Genomic DNA, 19,582 nt, shown 5'->3' with positions numbered 1-19,582 from the left:
CATCATCAACAGCCCCATATGTGCCCTCTCCCTACGAAGGAACATACTGGAGCTGCTACATCAGCATCACTTTTATTTACTGTTTAAACTGTTCTGCTTGAAAATGTCTACAGGAAGCGTCTTGTTGTTATTGATTTCAAGCGGCATTATTGACAATGGTTTCCATTTTATTTAATTGACAGCTTGCTAAAATGTTACTTTTAAGGCAAAAAAGTACCCAATACGACCGCGGGCAGCCGGGCAGGGAGCAAAGCATGATGGGATGGGATTGAGTGTTCTATCATGTCGTCGCTAGGAGGCATACAGCTCTGCTGCTGCATTATAAACTTTAGTAGTAAATTAGTGAAACTGCCAAAAATTATATTATAGTAGCAACTATAATAATCTGTGAGTATTATGTGTATCTTGGTAAACATATTGTTTTATCTACCCCTACAAAGAACTGCCAAAAACTGGTTATTAAAATAATTTTAAATCAGGTTGATCTGGAATAAATATTAAATAATAACAATATTCTGTTTAATTTCTAGGTTGATTTGAATTTGAAGGGTACCACTCTACCACTCCAAAGCATCCTCACCCTGGTCGACACAATGACCAGTGCTGCTACAGTATAGTGGAGCCCAATGACAAGTCCTGGAGAACCTTTGCTGAGTGTTTCCTGGACCAAGAATTACAATTTGAGTTGCTCTGTTAAAAAAATCATAAAAAAATATTCTCCCTGTTGACTTACATTGCACAATGAAACAGGCCTCACCCTCACCCCTGCCCACTTTGACAGGCTGGAATGTCTTAGGGTTGACGACAGAGTACAGCATCTTGCAATGGGTCTGGTCCACAAGATTCGCTACACCACCAAGATACCCATGTATCTAAATACTTCCTTAATGTCAACAAAGTCCTCACCCACAACACCAGAGGGAGTTCAACAAGCCGCAACCCAGATTCGGCACAAACAATGGACTAAATTAATTTCGCTCCTATGCCACCAAAATGTGGAATGCCCTACCAACAGTCATTAAGACATGTGAATCCCTTGACTCCTTCAAAACTGCTCTCAAAGGGCACCTACGGGCGACTGCAATTCGAAACTGGCCTCTGTAAAATCTGAATCCCCCACCCACCCCTTTTCCCCCTCACTGTAGGCCTACTGTATATTTCTTTACCCTTTTTACCTCTATGATGATTTCCTGTTTTGACTATATAGTTGTGTATATTCATACGTCTCTTAATGTTTTGATGCATTGAAAATGGTGGACACTGATACATTCTTGATTAAAAAAAGCTTCTAATATATTATTTATGCCCCTAAATCTATAAATCTCAAACTATTAAGGCAACCGGCCGGTTCCACGTGCTGCACTTGGTGCCCTTTTTTTTACTTGAGCACCAGCCCCTCTAAAAGTCTGTGCACTCCACTGATGACAGGCAGTTACTGCTGTCAAAATATGACCCCCCAGTCAAAATACTCTTGAAGGACAGCTGGGGCCTTATAAGATGAATACAAAAGTAATATCAACATCTTAATACTGTCCAATACTTAGATATATAGGGAGGGGTGTTAAATTGTGATAGGCAGTTACTGCTGTCAAAATATGACCCCCTCAGTCAAAAAACACTTGAAGGACAGCTGGGGCCTTATAAGATGAATACAAAAGTAATATCAACATCTTAATACTGTCCAATACTTATAAATAGGGAGGGGGGTGAAATTATGACAGGCAGTTACTGCTGTCAAAATATGACCCCCTCAGTCAAAAAACACTTGAAGGACAGCTGGGGCCTTATAAGATGAATACAAAAGTATATCAACTTCTTTCTAAGGTGTGATTTGGAGCCCTATACATTTGAATACAAAAGTAATATCAACATCTTAATACTGTCCAATACTTAGTTAGGGAGGGGGGTGAAATCATGACAAAATATGACCCCCCCCCCCCCCCCCCCCCCCCCGTCAAAAATCACTTGAAGGACAGCTGGGGCCTTAGAAGATGAATACAAACGTAATAGTAATATAGGCAAGAGCCTTAGATAGATGGCTCTCTGTAGGCTACATAATATGCCAATAGATGGTGCTATAGGCTACTTTTATTTTTGGCTCCCTAATTGTCTAGTTTTATGTGTAAGCTACTGTACGTGCAAAGCAAGGTAGCGGTAGCCTGAACATGTGCATGATGTGTGCATGCCATGTTTGCAGGCTATGTTAAACAATGGATTACATTTCTCCTTCCAGAAACATGATTAAGGTTCTGTTCTGTATATCAGGGCATGGCGTGTGTGCGATTTGAATGATGCATATTTGTCATTGTCAATACCCAAAAAGAAAAATCTATATATTAAATTAATTTGTCAAATTCAGCACCACCTGTTCAATGAATTGTCCACAGGTAACCTAGCTGAGGTAGCATCCGATAATTGAGCACCATCGCAATTAGAGCTTGTATTAATAAAATAGAAACTGTTTTAAAGTAGCCTAGATAAAAGTATTTATTTAATTATCTTAATTGAAAGGCATCCATGTCGCAGCAGGTGTCCGCGACCATAACCTAATTTATCCCATTGTGACAATGACAACACTTTAATGACACTGACACATATGCCTATGTCAAGTATAGTTTAATTACAGTAGGCCTACTTTGAGTTAAAACAGGTTTTAAATCAGAAAACAAATCAATTTAATTTACAATCACAATTGTATGATATACCATTTGGGCAAAACAGCGAGTAGGCTAAATGAAACGGCTGCATAAACTCCATGCAGTCAAAAATACTCAACAAGCGAAAGCAATTAAGTTTAATGGTTAAATAATGAATATTAATTTAATGTCATTACTCATTAGATTATTCAATTTCAATCTCTAGATATATGTTCGGGAGTAGGCCTAGGCTACGTCCGATTTAGACCATTTAACCAGCCAGCCACTAAAGTTTCTTAAAAATTGCAATTGCAAAATTTGCAAACGGCTTTTTAATGAAGTAACTAATTAATTGATTGATTAATGAATGAATGAATGAATGAATGAATGAATGAATCAATCAATCAATCAATCAATCAATGAAGTAATTAATTAATTCATCAATTAATAATATATAATATTATTATATAAAATCTCTGGATTGACTCAAGTCAGTCTCACTGAAAATATCGCCGTCTTTGTTCTGCGCTGTGAGGGGTTCGAGGCTTCGAGCGCACTGTGGCGAGACGCGAGGCTCCGCCCGGCGGCGCCCATTGGATGAGAATCCACGCCGTGCTCTCACAACAAGAACGCCCATTCTAGACGACCGGGAAAGACGCTTCAAACTGAGAAAACACGCTGCCGTGTCTACATTACTCAGTAGATGGCCATGTGTGAGGACTGAGAAAAGGAACGCTCCTGACTGAGAAAAGCATTTGATTCTCTTTCATGCATTTAAGAAAGGTTACGTCACCTTGGACTGTTGCTAGGGGTTTCGTTTTTCCTCTGTTAATTGAAAGCTTATAAAAGGCAGTTGTGCACTAATTAAGTGTTAATATATCCAGATCGGGGTACTGCTGCTGCTGAGTGCGCTCACTACATTCTTTGGGATAACAGGTGGCGCTCTCCGGTTTCCATTTAGTGGCATACTGGACATAGTCACATAGGCTTCTTTAGATGACCGTTATTCACCGGACAGACACGTTGTATTTGAGACCCAGCACCCTGCAGAAGTTGACAACGACACAGCATCAAGATGGTGGTTGACAGTAACCGTTTAAATGAGAATAAAGCTCCAACCCAGGAAACCGCCGGGAAAGAGAACGTTATCCCGGCGTCACTCGGCAGCCCGGCCGCGGACATCCTGAGGAACTTTTATCACACGAAACGGGTCGGGAACTATCTGATCGGAAGGAAGCTGGGAGAGGGATCATTTGCTAAAGTTAGAGAAGGTCTTCATTCACTAACGGGAGAAAAGGTACGTTTTGGAAGATGCTTGTGTGTTTCACATAATTAACGCATATAGGCTATTATAGACTTTTGACATTTACGTTTATAGAGGGGGGGAAAACAGATATCTATTTTTATGGCTATCTACAGCCTATCCAGGGTTTTTTATACACCTTTACAGGCGGACTACTAAACGTGTAGGCTACTATTTACAGTTCCACCACACGTTATCGTTTTTAATATTGTGGAGAAATACCCACGATAATGACAGCTGTTTAAACCTGCGTAACAGCACAGCAGACTGAGGAGAGGCGTGTTCTCAGTGCGGTCCTAAAACGACATACCTTGACAGTCAACTATACTATCAGCCTCAGAGAAAGTGATGCACATAACTGATATTGAGAATCATATTAATGAGCTCATATGGAGTCACCAGATGTTGGACTATAAGCACAGCGGGCCGATGCTATTTTCCAGCCAAGTTCTGACAATATTTACTGTGTATGTGCGATTGTGCGTGCGCGCATGCATGGCTGCATCATGCTCGTGAGCACTCCACGCACGCGCACCTTTTCTGAACGTGTGCTTTGTCTGGCTCCTGGCTGGCGGTGATCTCACTACTCGTGCGCGCGCACGCTTGTGATAGGTGAAGGAAGGAAATTGCCTGGCCTATGCGAACGCAGAGCTGATGCTTGCATATGAAACCATGTCTTTGATAAATGGGCTCCCATCTCATTAGGATTCAGTGGGGCTTTGATATGGACCACCATCGGCCACTGGCTGCCTTTGTCTTGCCCTAGGCTCTTTCTTTTTGAGGGGCAGCCAGAGGGATTTGCATATGGGAAAAACAAGCACCCCATTTTGCAATGGGCCCTATATATATTTAGCCATATAGCCTACATGTGTGAATGGCTATATGCATTATGTGTGAATGGCTATCTATTTACATCCACGTGTGTTATCGCCCATGTGTTTTCTCACTGTGCATAGGCTATACGTGACATGAAATTCTGATTGAATTAATTCAGGATTAGCTCACCCCCTAGCCCCCCCCCCCCCCCCCCCCCAACTACCTCTCTCTCACACACACACACACACACACACACACACACACACACACACACACACACACACACACCCCCCACAATATGCCTTTCACTGTTGCTGTGAGCAGAAAAGAAAGCACTCCTCTTCTCCGCTCTCTTCCTTCCAGCCCTGGCTCTCTTTGTTGCGGGATGATGCAAACACAAGCAATCACATGATGGCAATGCACACACATGGCTGTGACTCTCTCTGTCTCTCTCTGTGGGTGACAGACTGAGACACCACGAGGTGCGGCAGCCATGCTGCCCAGAGAGGGAGGCAGCAAGTTCATTCAGACAGACTGCGTTGGGATGGGAGGTCAGCGGCAGGGTAAATTATGGTTCCCTGATCATTTTTTACCATCCTTCTAAATCTAAAGACAGGGCAGAGAGGTCAACAGGTTTGTGGGTGGTGGTGGGATGTGAGATACAGGGTTTTTTTTGGGGGGGGGGGGCACTGGAGAGCCCGGGGTCATTGTTTGTAATACAGACTTGTTTTGATGTCTGTAACCCACTTTCCCCTCTGTACCCCAATCCCACCCCCCGCTTTGTCTGTCTGATGGGATGAGGATAAACAACAGAGGCCCCCTGGCGGGAGACCCCCTCCCCCTCCAGACCCCCATCCCCCATATCCCCTATAGCTTACTGTACATACTGTGCCCCATCCCCCTACACGCAGAGCACCCCTGGCATAAACATTGGTCATATATTGTGACCGGCTCAGTGCGCACACAGACAGACACACAGCCCATGTGCGTTAATGGCCGATCATAAAACGTGTCAGAGGTGTCCCCCACCCCCCTTGAAATTAATTATTGGAGATGAGAGGAGAAGAAGGACGAAAGTAAAGTCAGAGGAAGGACAGAGAGGAGAGAAGAGAGACCCTGTCCCCCATCCCCATCTATAGTCTGACCCTTCCGATTGACCTCCACTACGCCTTAATGGCTGCATGTTGATTGGTTCTGTGGGTGATGTCTTTTACTGTCTTCGTGGGCTTGCGTTGGGGTGATTTGTGAGGCGGCGTGTCAGGACAGCATCGTGCTCTACGCATGTTAAATCAGAGGTGGGGAGAAGGTGGGTATGTATTTGTCCTCTGTGGGTGGCAGCCAGGCAATAAAGGCTAATTTATACTCAACAAAAGTGACATTGTATTTCCATTTGAGAGAAGTGTCATTGACACGGTTGGAAACGCAGGTGGATGGCTCTGCGTTGAGAGAACTCCTACAATGTTGACCCACCTGCCATCTTCCAGAATCAACTCTTTGCCTTCCATTGAATCCGGGAGGGGGAAATGAGAGGAGTCAAAGTTCAGAAAGCCTTCTGCAGCGTACATTTGTCGCTGCCCCCCCAAGTGTGTTTTTCTTTAAGTGGTTTATGGCAACTATGTGGCAATAGGGGGCGGGTATTAACCGTCCATTTGGCATGGCCCCTCCATGAGAGATAGGGTAACATTTGCTTTTACCCAGTTTATGGTGGCTTTACTCTGAGCAAACACACACATACACACGCCTCCCCAAACCATGTGAAAGCGGCTGCTCCACATTGGTAGCAGCTGTGAGAAAGGGAGAGGCCCGAGTCGACTCATATAGCCGCCACTGGAGACCAGCTACGCCATCACCTGTTTGGCTAGCGAGAACACAAAACCACTACTTTCCCTCTCTCGCTCTGCCCCCCCCCCCCTCTCTCACATATTTCTCATTTAAGCTGCAGCAGTGTTATATTCTCCATGGATATTAACAATATCCCATCTCACAGAGGTCATATGTCAAACTGCCAGTGCCTGCTGATCTGAGCTCCATCTAACTCAGAGCTCCATCTAATGAAACCCCCTCTCTTCCCTTCTCCTCTGCTCCCCTACCATCCCAATTCCCTGCTCCTCCTCTCTACACTCCTCCTCCAGGTGGCGGTGAAGGTAATTGACAAGCGAAAGGCCAAGAAGGACTCGTACGTGACCAAGAATTTGCGTCGGGAGGGCCATATCCAACAGATGATTCGCCACCCCAACATCACCCAGCTCCTGGACATCCTGGAGACCGAAAATAGCTACTACCTAGTGATGGAGCTTTGTCCCGGCGGGAACCTCATGAACCGCATCTACGACAAGAAGCGCTTGGACGAGCGCGAGACGCAGAAGTATGTCCGCCAGCTGGTGATGGCTGTGGAGCACTTGCACAGGGCCGGAGTGGTGCACAGGTGAGAGTGACTCAAAACATCCAGTGTGGACGTATGTGTGCGCGCACACACACACACACACACACACACACACACACACACACACACAGGAGCACACATGTACACGCAGGAACACACATACACGTGCATACAGGAACGAACATGCACGCACATGCACGCACACACACGTTACACATAATGTGTACACAAACAATGGAATTAATTTGAATGTCTCGACAAAGGACAGACATATGCCAATGATAACTTAAGACTTAATACAGCTTTGTGCTGTTTGTAGGTTAAAGCTTATTGCAAGATCTTATGGGCACCCGCAGACATGATCCTGACCTCTTTCACAAAGTGTGGGTTAAACCCATGTTGTGCACATTACAATACATCTGTGATTTACCGAAACCTACAGTATTTACTCAATGATAACACTGGAACAAATAGTTTAAAATTATTATTATTATTATTATATATCTAATTTTCTTTTGAGAACCACTGCAATTTTTACCACCTGGTATGTATTGGAGAATTAGACTACAGTGGCATACCATCCGCAAGTACAACTTTAAGTTTTGGATGTCATTCTAATTATTTTCTTATCTAACAAACACTTTGCCCATACCCTCATAATTGAAAACATTCAACCTTTGCCTAATACATTTTCATTTTATGAATGGTGTATTCAATTAAAAAATATTTATTTATGTCCTCTTCACCGTTTTACTTAAACTCATTTCTCAAATTAAAGGAGAACTGCAGGAAGATGAGACTGACAAATACTGGGCAGGGCTGGGAAATGCTCTGATGTCAGGAAAATAGCGAATTTGTGAGATTTCTTTGCCAATATCAGAAACGGCAATGGACGACTGGCAGAGCTGCACAATGAGACTGACGGAAGTTTCTTCATACATTTTAATAATTAATTTGGTTTGCGCAGGCAGTCAGGGACTACTTTCTTGTAAAAAATATGATTCATAATTTAGTTTTTTAAAGACTTATATAAGACAATAATTCACTCCAGACCAGTTATCATTGTTTTTTAAATTATCCCCTTCTGCCCGACCAGACTTAAACGCAAATATGCAATCCCGTTTTCTAAAACGGGGTCAGTAGCATTTTCAAAAGTTACCATTTTAGGGTTTTGAAAATGCTGCTGTACGCTAGGCATAAACATAGAAAGAGTTATGCGTTTTAAACCGAAACCGAAACGTATTAGTGTGGCGCCAATCAAATTTCGGATGAAAACAATGATCATTCAAAAGCGTCTGTTCTCAGAAACTTTTTCCCTTCTTCGTAACTCTTGGAACACAAAATGCACATTTGTATGGAACGTGTGGTGAGATGGCCTATGTAGATGACTGTGAAACAGGATTTATATAAGACCGAGAGACAAGCATTGAGAGTAGACACACAATAGAACCTGAAATCAGTCAGTGTGACCCACATTGAAAGGGTGTGTGTGTGCAATTTTGACCCCATCCCAGTTTTGCCGGGTGTTGTTATGTTATCCATCCCTTTTGTGTGTTTGCTGATGACCGGTTTGATAAGTGATCTAATGTAAACCGTGTAGCTGTGTAGGGACTGACATCTCTCTCTTTTCTCCTTTTCTCCCCAGGGATCTAAAGATTGAGAACCTTTTGTTGGATGAGCAGGACAACATAAAGCTTATAGGTAACTTGATAACACTCACCCATTGTCCAACTGAGCTTGTCTTTAATTCTTATTTTTTTCCCCTCACTTGAATGATAGTTGACACTGACAACAAAGACTCAGATTCAACCAGCATAGAACAAATATATGAATATTTATATAAAAGAACATTAGAACACATATTGTAGCGGGGAACGCTGGAGACATTAAAATCTAGAGCGACCCCTGCTGTTTGTTTAATGTTGGTGGTTCTATATGCATTGTATACGGCAACTGAACAAATGTGACATCTCAGAGCCTCAACATTGGTGTTACGGGTGCATTTCTGTAGTAAAATGACCACTCCAGATTTTGCTTGTGTTGCTCCACATGTGTTGACGGTGTTGAGGGCAATTAGTCATCCTGTTAAAACCTAATGAGGTCTCACCTCAGAGTGAAGTGTGCTCTTGTTTGTGGGTTTGTCTTTATGGTAAGGGTGTCCCTCTCAATTTATGAGCTGAAGTGTGATGCAGTGGGGTGAAGGGGGGGCAAGGTACCTGAGGGTTATAAAACACACGCTCATCGATGACCTTTACCCCTCTTTCAGATTTCGGCCTGAGTAACTGTGCCGGTATCCTGGGCTACTCCGACCCTTTTAGCACGCAGTGTGGGAGCCCAGCATATGCCGCCCCAGAACTGCTATCCAGGAAGAAATACGGACCCAAGGTGGATGTCTGGTCCATGTGAGTTTACAGCGCAATACATCTCGGAATGTCTGTCATAAACTTGAGTGTTATTTTAACTGTGAGAGTTTCCAGCTGTAAAGTTTCACAGTGATACTGCTTCATTTAAGGTTTTTGTTTAGTTTAGTTTAGATTTAATTATAATTTTAATAGTAAATGTAACCAAGCAAGGATAAAAAAGGACAGACATAGTATGAACAAGACAATAGAGAACAAAAAAATGACAACAAAGGACAAACAAACAAGCTAAACATTTGATCACATATAAACACTTCCATTGATGCAATATACTTACAGTACTTGATTGTATCCTAATGTAACATTTGTGTGTGTGTGTGTGTGTGTGTGTGTGTGTGTGTGTGTGTTTGGTCCTTCAGAGGGGTAAATATGTACGCCATGCTGACTGGAACTCTCCCCTTCACCGTGGAGCCCTTCAGTCTACGAGCCCTGCATCAGAAGATGGTGGATAAGGAGATGAACCCTCTTCCTCCTTCTCTCTGTACAGGTAGGCGCCGTGCACACACACACACACACACACACACACACACACACACACACGCGCGCGCACACACACACACACACACACACACACACACACACACACACACACACACACACACACACACACACACACACACACACACACACACACGTTGAATTTGTCCCATCATTATTGTGGTCTGTGGTTACATTAAAGACAAAAGTAAACGCTCCAGTTACCCTCCAGGTCAAACGATAGAAGACAATACAACGTGAGGAGTTTAATTTGCATATAAGGAAAACACAGCATGTTCAGATAGCAGTGTCGTTGTACAGCTGCAGGCTGCTGCACCCACTGAGTTCAGTTTAGTCCCTGAAACTATTGTACGACAAAGTCTTCAGCCTTCTCTGTGGCTGTAAACAGGCAGCAGATTGCTCCTTGGTGACTCATGAAGGCAGACCTTGTTTGTTGCCTTATTATAGTCCCGTGCCTTTTTGTCTGCCCAGCTGGTTAGCTGTAAACATCTTTGCTATAAGACCTCTCACTGGATCAACAACAGTGCCTCGTTCCACTCCAGACGTTTGGTTCTGGAGCATGGTTAAATAAATACGCCTTGCTCAAAGTGTGGTTCTGGAGGAGCTTGGAAATGTGCACAAACTCAAAAACAGAACTTTCACTTAGTGTTATGCAGTTAGAGTGACACCTCAAACCTCACCAATTAAACTATGAACGGAATGTTTTATCGGTGTGTCTTTTTGTTCTCTCTCGTATGTTGCCATTTGATGGTCATGATTAGCGTTCATCAATATTTTATTAATATAATATAAGTTATATATAAGTTGTTGACTCTTGATTACCACCATAACAGGTTCAGGCAAGCATAAAAGTAGGTAAAAATGTTGATTCTTACTTGGTACTTTAGGATTTAGGTTGGATTTAGATAACACTGAGGCGGTATCGTTTCTTTAGATTGAAGGATCAAAAGGTTGAACAAAAGCTGATTAGAGGTGGTGAGAAACCAGATGGGAAGATGATAGTCAATTTTGAACTTGTTTGGGCATCTGTGCAATGACAATGAGTAACCTATATTAAAATGTCACAATTGGTTGATCGTTAAGAACCGGTTATCTCAGTTTGAGGGTTATTCTTTGTAGCAAGGCTGTGTTGATGAAAGTAAAACAATTTTACAGTTGAAAATGTGTTATTTTCAGGTGAACAAGCACAAATTGTTTTAAATTGATGTAAGTCTGTGCCGTAGCTATTGTGCAAAGAAGACATACGCAAATAGTTGAGCTCAAGTTTGCTAGAATTATAGTTGATATAACTCAAACATCATTATCATAGATACTGTTTGTTTGTTGGCAAGTTGATTGCACATACCATAGTAGTGCACTGCATTAATGCAGCACCCCAGCAGAAACTCAAACCACCAAAGTAGTCATGTCATCCATGCTTTCTTGGACCGAACAACTACGCTCATTAATCAACCAACACTTGCGTGCCATCAGAATGCCATTCTTTGTTTAATGCTGTGCTTTGGCTGTGTGTTACACGCTTCGCCTTCACAACTGTCTCTAAATGCAAATTAGGAAAGGAGGTGGTGAAGAAATGTTTTTCCTTTTAACGTTTAAAGACTTGCGTCTGGTGTTATAACACAGACTTAACTGGGGACGTGGTCCGTGATCAGTGCACTACTGGTGTGCAGCCTGATGCCTAATTCATAATTCATCACACGGTGGTGTTGGCCGTCAAAACTAATTGATGTTCAAGTGGGACACACAACACATGTTATCTTTCAGGGTTAGTCACATCTGAGCGGTGAGCGAGACAAAGGCAAGATAAACGTAAACGTTCACCAGCATAGGCCAGTACAGATGATTCTGTGGAGTGGTTTGCTCTATTGAGTCGAATGGTTTCGTGCTTTCTGGCAATTTTAAGTTGCCTATCTTTGAATAGACTAAGTCACTAAGAATGTAAGTAAGAAAGAGTATGAAAACATATCGTCTCTATCTCTCTTCATCCCAGCTGCCATCTGTTTGCTGAAGAAACTGCTGGAGCCTGATCCCGCCAAGCGGCCCAACATTCACCAGGTGATGGCTGATTCCTGGCTACAGCTGGCCAACAAAAATACCGGACATCCCTACCTTAACAGGTGAGCCCACCATCTCCTGCACATGATCATACACACGTAGGCATGTAAAATTCAAGAATAGAAGGTATGCGCATGCATACAGTGAGTGGCAAAGTGAGTTTAATGTCGTTTAATGCAATCAGATAGGACTTTTCTGTTTGGATGTATGCACGGTCAAGGCCAGAAAGTAGTTTTTTGCCACTCAGTAGGCAATAGGCATTCCCGCATAACTTACGGGTATGATTGATGATGTCACGCGCATACCCTCTATCTATATTCAAGGTGGAAACTTCAATGGGAATTCATTAAAAGGAAATAATGGAAATAAAATTGAAATATTGTGGTCATGTGCATGTAATTAATAATAATAAATGTAATAAATCATGTAATTAATAAATCCAACAATTTGAAAAATATGAATCGATTACATACAGTGTGAAATGTGGCATCATGTGGTGTTAACAATATAAAATAAATTTACAATAAATAATTAATGGGAAAATTGACATTATATATACCATAAGAGGCAAATATACCGGTATATGCGTAGAATTAATTGCAGAGATGGGTCATATTGAAAAAAGAAAAAATATATATATATTCAAACAATCTTTTTTAAATTAAAATTTAAAAATGTTTACGTAAAACAAGTAACGATAATAGCCAATCTACAATCTCACATGTAGTGATGTCGTAGATACACTGTTTTCGCTATTTGTTGTACGTAAAGTAATATTCTAATTATTGAGTGATAATAATCTGTTTTTTCCTGTACCAGGATCCACATTGAGGAGATCAACCACACAGTGTTGCTCCACATGACAGAGAGGATGGGTTACAAACACAGTGAGGTGTTGAGTGCTGTCCTCACCAACCGCGCCTGTCACACACTCGCTGTCTACTTCCTCCTCAACAACAAGATGAAGAGGCTGTCCAAGGAATACAGAGTAGGTGAACCTTTGTGTTAAAGGGGTGTTACATTTCAACTTTAAAAAAACACTTCTGGGGTTATTTTTAACATCTACCCGTGCTTTTGTGTGCTCCTCAGACAGTTTTTAAGGTGCCTGATTCAATATTTAGATATTCTTTATTAATGTTATCAGACACGTCCCCCTCATATTGAACTTAATCTTTAACCAAAACCCACATCACTGGTTCTAGTGACCGATATTGTCCTTCTAATGCGAGCCACCTTTTTTCAATTACCGGTATTTATTTCATTAAAGAAATTAAATGAGTTACAGACCCCTCACAGACAATTTCTGTCACCAAAACCAGGGATGTGTGTTTTCAATGAGTCTAACATGGTCAAAATGGACTTTAAAGTTCAATGGTTTTGTATAGGAGGGGTGCGTTTTCTCTTATTCTATTAAAAAAGGCATATATGATTTATGTGTGGCTGTAAACAAAGATATTGGAAAAGAGCATTCATTATTTCTATAATATGATGCCATCAAGGAAGACATAGCAACACATAATCTCACAGGAAACAGCATTAGAAGCACAATATCATGAAGCTTAATGAGAAAGCATCTGTTGTAATCTTTTCCCCCTTCTTTTTGTTTCAGGAGATGCAGTATCAAGAGAAAAAGGCAGAGAAAAATGAGTACTTCCAAACGCAGTGGAGGAAACACGTGGACAAGATCACCATCCCACCCAAGCAGACACCCGTCTACCTGGCGGTCAGCAAAGGGCCCAGCAAGGAGAAGAAACACAGGACAGGTGAGGAACCACCTGTGTCAGAGCTGTAAACAGCAGCCTGAACACAAAGCATTCACTCCCAACCATGCTGATAGCAGGGTACACTTAGGGCCGATTCATACTCCTATTTTAGAGCCGAATAAAAGTCGGTTCGGCTCTGTGTAGAGCCTACAATGTGACGTCATTATGTGAAATCATTTCGGCACTACAGCGCCGAAACAGTGGTAAAATAGGAATATAAATCGGCCCTTACTGTCCTGTAACAGAAGAGGGTTCCTTTGCTTTCCAAACAACTTTAAAAGTATTAACACAGTACCAAACATTTTAATACAATTTGGGTTAGGGTTAGTGTTAACAGGACACTTGGGTGAAACTGTCAGGTGAAAAGAAGCAGCTTGGACTCCTCATGCATAGGAGGAAGCATGAGGTCAGTCCCCCCAGGTTGGCAGAGGAAGTGTAGCGCCCAGGATTACATTAGATAATTGACACTGGGTGAAAAAAGTGGGTTGCAAAATCGTGGGATAAAAATTATATATTAAAAAAATGGCACTTGGGTGGCACAGGGGTACCTGTCCACCACTGCAGAGTCTAGGCCTCTAGGGGTTCAAATCTATCACGCTCCATCCAGCTTGGCTGATTGTCTATGAACACAATTGGCCGTGTTCAGGGGAGGGAATCAAGACAAGGAGGGTGATTTATGTCACTGCGTTAGCGACTCTTACGGGCTGGGACAACGCCTGTTAGCAGGTGATGTTAAATTGGAGGAGTAGGGCCAAGGCACCACGTCCTCCCAGTGGGGGCTCCTCACTGGTAGGTGAACCAGTATAGGGTACAGTGGCAACACATAAATGTGTGGCATGGGTTAATTGGCATTAATTAGTTAAATTGTAATTAAAAAGGGGTAAAAACATTATTTAAGAGAATAGAAAATGAGAATAAACTAAAATAAAATAGACTTCTGTACCTGAACCCCAACCAGCCTTGCATACTCATTCAACTAGCTTTTACATTCAAAGAAACAACATCAACATCAACATGAGTACAGTACTCATGTTGTTTTGAATGTGAAAGCTAGTTAAATGTTTGTCAATTGATTGACAATATGATTACAGGTTGAGCCATCTTTCCATGGCATCATCTGACTGCATTAATTGCTATGAAGCCCATAAGCCATGCTTGACGTGGCATGTTATAAAGTGCAGGCATGTCCTCACAAATTAAACCAAGACACAAACACATTCCCCAAGATTGGCATTTTAGATGTGACCTCGTTACACAATCTGTGACTGGCACATCTTCTGTGTTTCACAATGTGTTTCACAATAACTATGCAACGGCAACCACAAAATTGAGGCATTAACCGCAGGTGGGAGTGGAATCTTTGCAATGGTACACAAGAACAATAGGAGCTTGTGCTAGCGTGATAAGAGCTTTACCTTTTATTCAGATGAAATGATTGTGTGCAAGCAGACATTTTAATTGAATTAAGTTTTTACACCTGTCTGCTTGCATAATCCAATTACTATCTGTCTCTACATTGTCTACAGTATGTAAATATATTATTTATCTGTGTATGGAAGCAATTAAGAATAAATGTATATCTTGTCTGTAGTGTAATTATTATGACAATCCCTCAAAAATAATAGTCACGTTTTATAATATGTGGGCCATTCTGACTAAAATAGTCCTGACTATTGCAAGAATGCAAATAGACAATGTTAAGGGGGAAAAAAGAGAAAGGTTTACTATTCTCTGGTATCTATCTGAGGATCATGTGTCCTGCTATTTTAAACTTGAGAATGATATGACTGCCCCAGGAATAATGGCAAACATTAGGGTTGTGAGGAGCTGCAATCGCCAAACCATGTTTCATAACAAATGTGAAATATGATGATATGGAAATGTGAGTGTCAGAGATGGCCAGATTTCTCAAGACTAACATTTTGTCCGATCATTCCCCCTCAGGTCTTTTGCGCGCTCTAACTGGCGGCCATCGTAACTCCCCGCTGGCGCCCCCTGGCACCGTGGCTTCATCCTCCATGGAGTACCTGGAGATCCACCCTCTCTTCCCTAACACGCCGCAGCAACGGAGGCGCTTGGCGACCCTCCCACAAGTCAACACCAGCCCGGAGCACAACATGCCCGCCCCTCCAGCACCGTCCCCCATCGGCATGCACTCCTTCGGCTCCCTGTCCAAAGCAGAGCAAATAGACGACACCCCGCCCACGCCGTGGTACAAGCTCACCAACGGGACTTTCTCACCGCCTCGCCACGTCTCCGCCTTCCATCCGGACTCGTCTTATCTGAAGAAGGCCACCATCCCCAGCCCGCCCGTCCTCATTGTCAACCCCCAGCCCAAGAAGAGCACGTCGAGTGATTGGTGCTCTGACACTAGCGGTAGTCCGCCCAGTACTGTGGGGAGCCCCCCCAGAACTTCGGCCTTCAGCCCCCCCAAAGCCAAGGCGGCCTTGGCCTTCAGCCCCCCCAAAGCAAAGTCGGCCTTCCACCCCCTCAACCCCACCTCTGCGTTCAAACCTCCTTCCACTGGGAGCAGCAGTGATCCAGACAGCCCCACGCACCGCAGTAAGTTTCCGTCCATGGGCATCGGACAGCTCCTAAAGAAGAAGGTCCAGATGTTGCAGCCGTTCAGCTTCCGAGCAGAGCAGGTGGTGGAAGAAGTGGTGTCCCCTCCGCCCTACCCCATGCAGACCCTCCTTTGTGCCTCAGGTGCACTGAAGACCCTCTGCTGAGGAGTCCAACGGACAAAAGAGAGTACGTGAGACTGGTTTTGAGTCCACTCCGAACGTTCTATGTAAAGTTGGAGTGGTCTTTCCGAGTGGCCTTCTGAACTGTGAACTGTTCCTTTATTTGTATGAAAAACGACATGATTTTGCAACAACTTAAAATGAATGCTTATCTGTTAAAGAAATTACTGACACTAAGAAGATGAGATTTAAAACTGAGCCCTGGGTTTTGACTAAACCCCACTGTATCCCTAGTGGACGGGGAACATTGTGTAAAATAGGCCTCGAGTGCGAGGTGTACATACTGTACTACACTCACAGGTAACATGCACACACCAAGAACACTGTATCACAGATTACGCGAGGGATACCCCCCTCTCTTATATAATACTGCTATAACTGCCGTAGACGTATTCACACCAGTCAAGGGACCAATTTAGGTGTATTATCAATTACCATAGATGTGAAGGCTTTTCATACCGACCAACTGCCACTATACTGTATATCCTCAATGCTGTAACTTGTGTAAAAGAAAAACAAAAAACAAAATGTTCACTGCACTATATTCTATAAACCAAATCCTAGAAGAACACCAGGGTCTGTGCTCCTCTGCTTGTTATCTCACTGCATTGTGTGTGTACATTAAAGCTCCAGGCAGTTGATGGTGACAGGGCTTGTGTGGATTTTTCCACATAGCGTGCAGTGTTTGAGCATATAGCGCCTTTAAATTCACAGACAAGACACGAAATAGACAAAATAGAAGTAGTTGCCATTTAACACATGATATGTAGTTACTCTTGTGCACCTCCTTCATGGAGAAATGAGTCACGTTCACCTCAATAAATCATAGTGTCCACTTGTATGTTGTGCTACCTCAATGACCCACAGCTTGTTGCATAGAATGTAACTAAAGTGTCAATGTTTTGGCCATGTCCTGCTCAAAGCAAGGCATTGCGTATCCATGGAGAGACGATGAAGTCGAAGCCTTATTCATCTTAGCAACCTTGCCAGTTGCTAAGATCATGGCAGTGGAGAGAGAGTGTCATTTTAACATCCATTAAAAGAAAAACCGCATCATTCATTATATTGTCTTAATGGCGTAGTTTGTGCAATAGTCCTAAGTGTTAACTGGAAACGCATCGTATTTGCCAAGAACTTGCAAGTGAGTTGGGGTGGGCTGGGCAGGATCGTGATGTGAAGTTTGTAACTGTAAATATGATTCCATTCTACTTCTCTCCAGTGGTGTCTGTATCAAGGAAAGTGTCCACTCAAAAGAAAAAAAGAAAGCATTTTCACTTCATTAGCTGTCATAAGACTATTGAGGCTTCCACGTGCACACAAGGCTGCTCACTGTTATGATAGAAGCTCTTTCTGTCAAACTTAATCCTTGCATGCACATTTTTAGGTATTGACATTTATTGTCAACATTTGAATTAATGTCTTTGTAATTTTTTCTTCTTTTTTTTTGTTGATACTGAGATTGATACAGACTCGGGGGGGATCTTTTGTAAGCTTTTCTAATGGGTGTTTTTTTTGTCTGAGTGTCCAGAGATTTTATGCTGTATAAAATATTTTAAATATTTATACCGAACCCATTATGTGTCTGTCTGCTCTTTTAGTCACACCTGCTCACTGTCTGGTTTCAAACCTATACTGTGTGTGTGTGTGTGTGTGTGTGTGTGTGTGTGTGTGTGTGTGTGTGTGTGTGTGTGTGTCTGTCACAAACGTAAATGCACGACTGTGCACGAATACACTGCTTCCAATTTTAAATATATAAATGTTTGTATGAAAATATACAAACATTTCACTAATTTAACAAGAGTAGCGGGACCTTGTGAGGATCAGACTTGTGTGGCTACAGGAGTACAGGGTGGTTCCAGCACCATGTATACAGCCAGCCTCACCCTAATGTGCCAACATGCCACTCCATTCACATTCCATATAAATTATACATTTCTCAGGGGACACCTGTGGTGGTAATGTAACACTTGCAAGTTGCAACAGCTGAATGACCCTTTGCCACTGACACATATCCACACATCTAATCTACCATCCACTGAGCTGTGCCCCCCAGTTGCAATCATAAACCTCTTGGTGAAACCACCCTGACTAGACAAAGGGGGGGGGGGGTCCCCAAAGCTGCGGGGCAAACACACACACACACACACACACACACACACACACACACACACTAGAAAACGGCTCAGTGATTAAACCGGCGTGGCTAAGCCGATAAGAGCCAAGGGGAAAGAGTGGCTCTAAAATGTGGTACAGACAGAGCTCTTTGTTTACCAAAGGAAGGAGGACAGTTAGCTAAAAATCCCCAGCAGCTAAATTGAGACAAACAGACCATGACAAGGAAACCTATGGCTTAACCACAGCTCAGAGCAAAAGGCCAACACACACACACACACACACACACACACCACCGCGACATACAGGTTAAACTTCCCAAACTTTACATGTGTAATGATTGCAAACTACAGTACAAACCAGACAAGTTTGGGCATCAACAAAAGCAAAAACGTATGTTTTTTTTTAAATAAAACCGTATTAGCTTCCAATCTTCGCTGATCTCCTGTAAGCTCAAGAGAAAGCTGTGGAAGCTAAACGTTTCCTTTCAAAAGTTCAAAACCTTCGATGACACAGAGCTGCAAGAAAACCAGATGTTTAGAGTAACACGGTGGTGGGCACACAACCACATAATTGTGATGTCCCATTATGGTGCTAAATGAAGCTGGAATACTAAAAGATAATACTTTTCAAATATTCTGAGAACAATATATATTTTAATCACTCCCAACATGCATATAGGCCTACAAGTAACTGGAATGGAAATGAACGATGAATGGAAATATGGATGTGTACATTCTTGTGATGTGAGCTGTAGAATTTGAAATTTAATTTTTTAAATGTTTAATATAAAAATATCTATAAAGTTGGCCCCATCAGAATATCTTCAGACGTTACTGGCAGCATTGTTTA

General features: G+C 42.5%; 1 protein-coding gene across 1 annotated transcript; it reads left to right on the top strand.

Moving 5' to 3' along the window:
* The first annotated feature begins 3,352 nt into the window (after nucleotides 1-3,352).
* Nucleotides 3,353-18,105, top strand: hunk (hormonally up-regulated Neu-associated kinase). The gene is made up of 9 exons (XM_080780020.1): nucleotides 3,353-3,933; nucleotides 6,888-7,180; nucleotides 8,784-8,839; nucleotides 9,405-9,540; nucleotides 9,918-10,045; nucleotides 12,047-12,173; nucleotides 12,931-13,099; nucleotides 13,721-13,874; nucleotides 15,819-18,105. Exons 1-9 carry the CDS (start codon nucleotides 3,712-3,714, stop codon nucleotides 16,601-16,603), a joined length of 2,070 nt encoding a protein of 689 aa, XP_080636146.1. The 5' UTR covers nucleotides 3,353-3,711; the 3' UTR covers nucleotides 16,604-18,105.
* The last annotated feature ends 1,477 nt before the right edge of the window (nucleotides 18,106-19,582 follow it).

The sequence above is a fragment of the Protomyctophum bolini genome (genome assembly GCF_963924005.1).
Source record: "Protomyctophum bolini genome assembly, chromosome: 13".
Lineage (NCBI taxonomy): Eukaryota > Metazoa > Chordata > Actinopteri > Myctophiformes > Myctophidae > Protomyctophum > Protomyctophum bolini.
The sequence above is the reverse complement of the archived record's forward strand: the minus strand, read 5'-3'. Positions and strand labels throughout refer to the sequence as shown.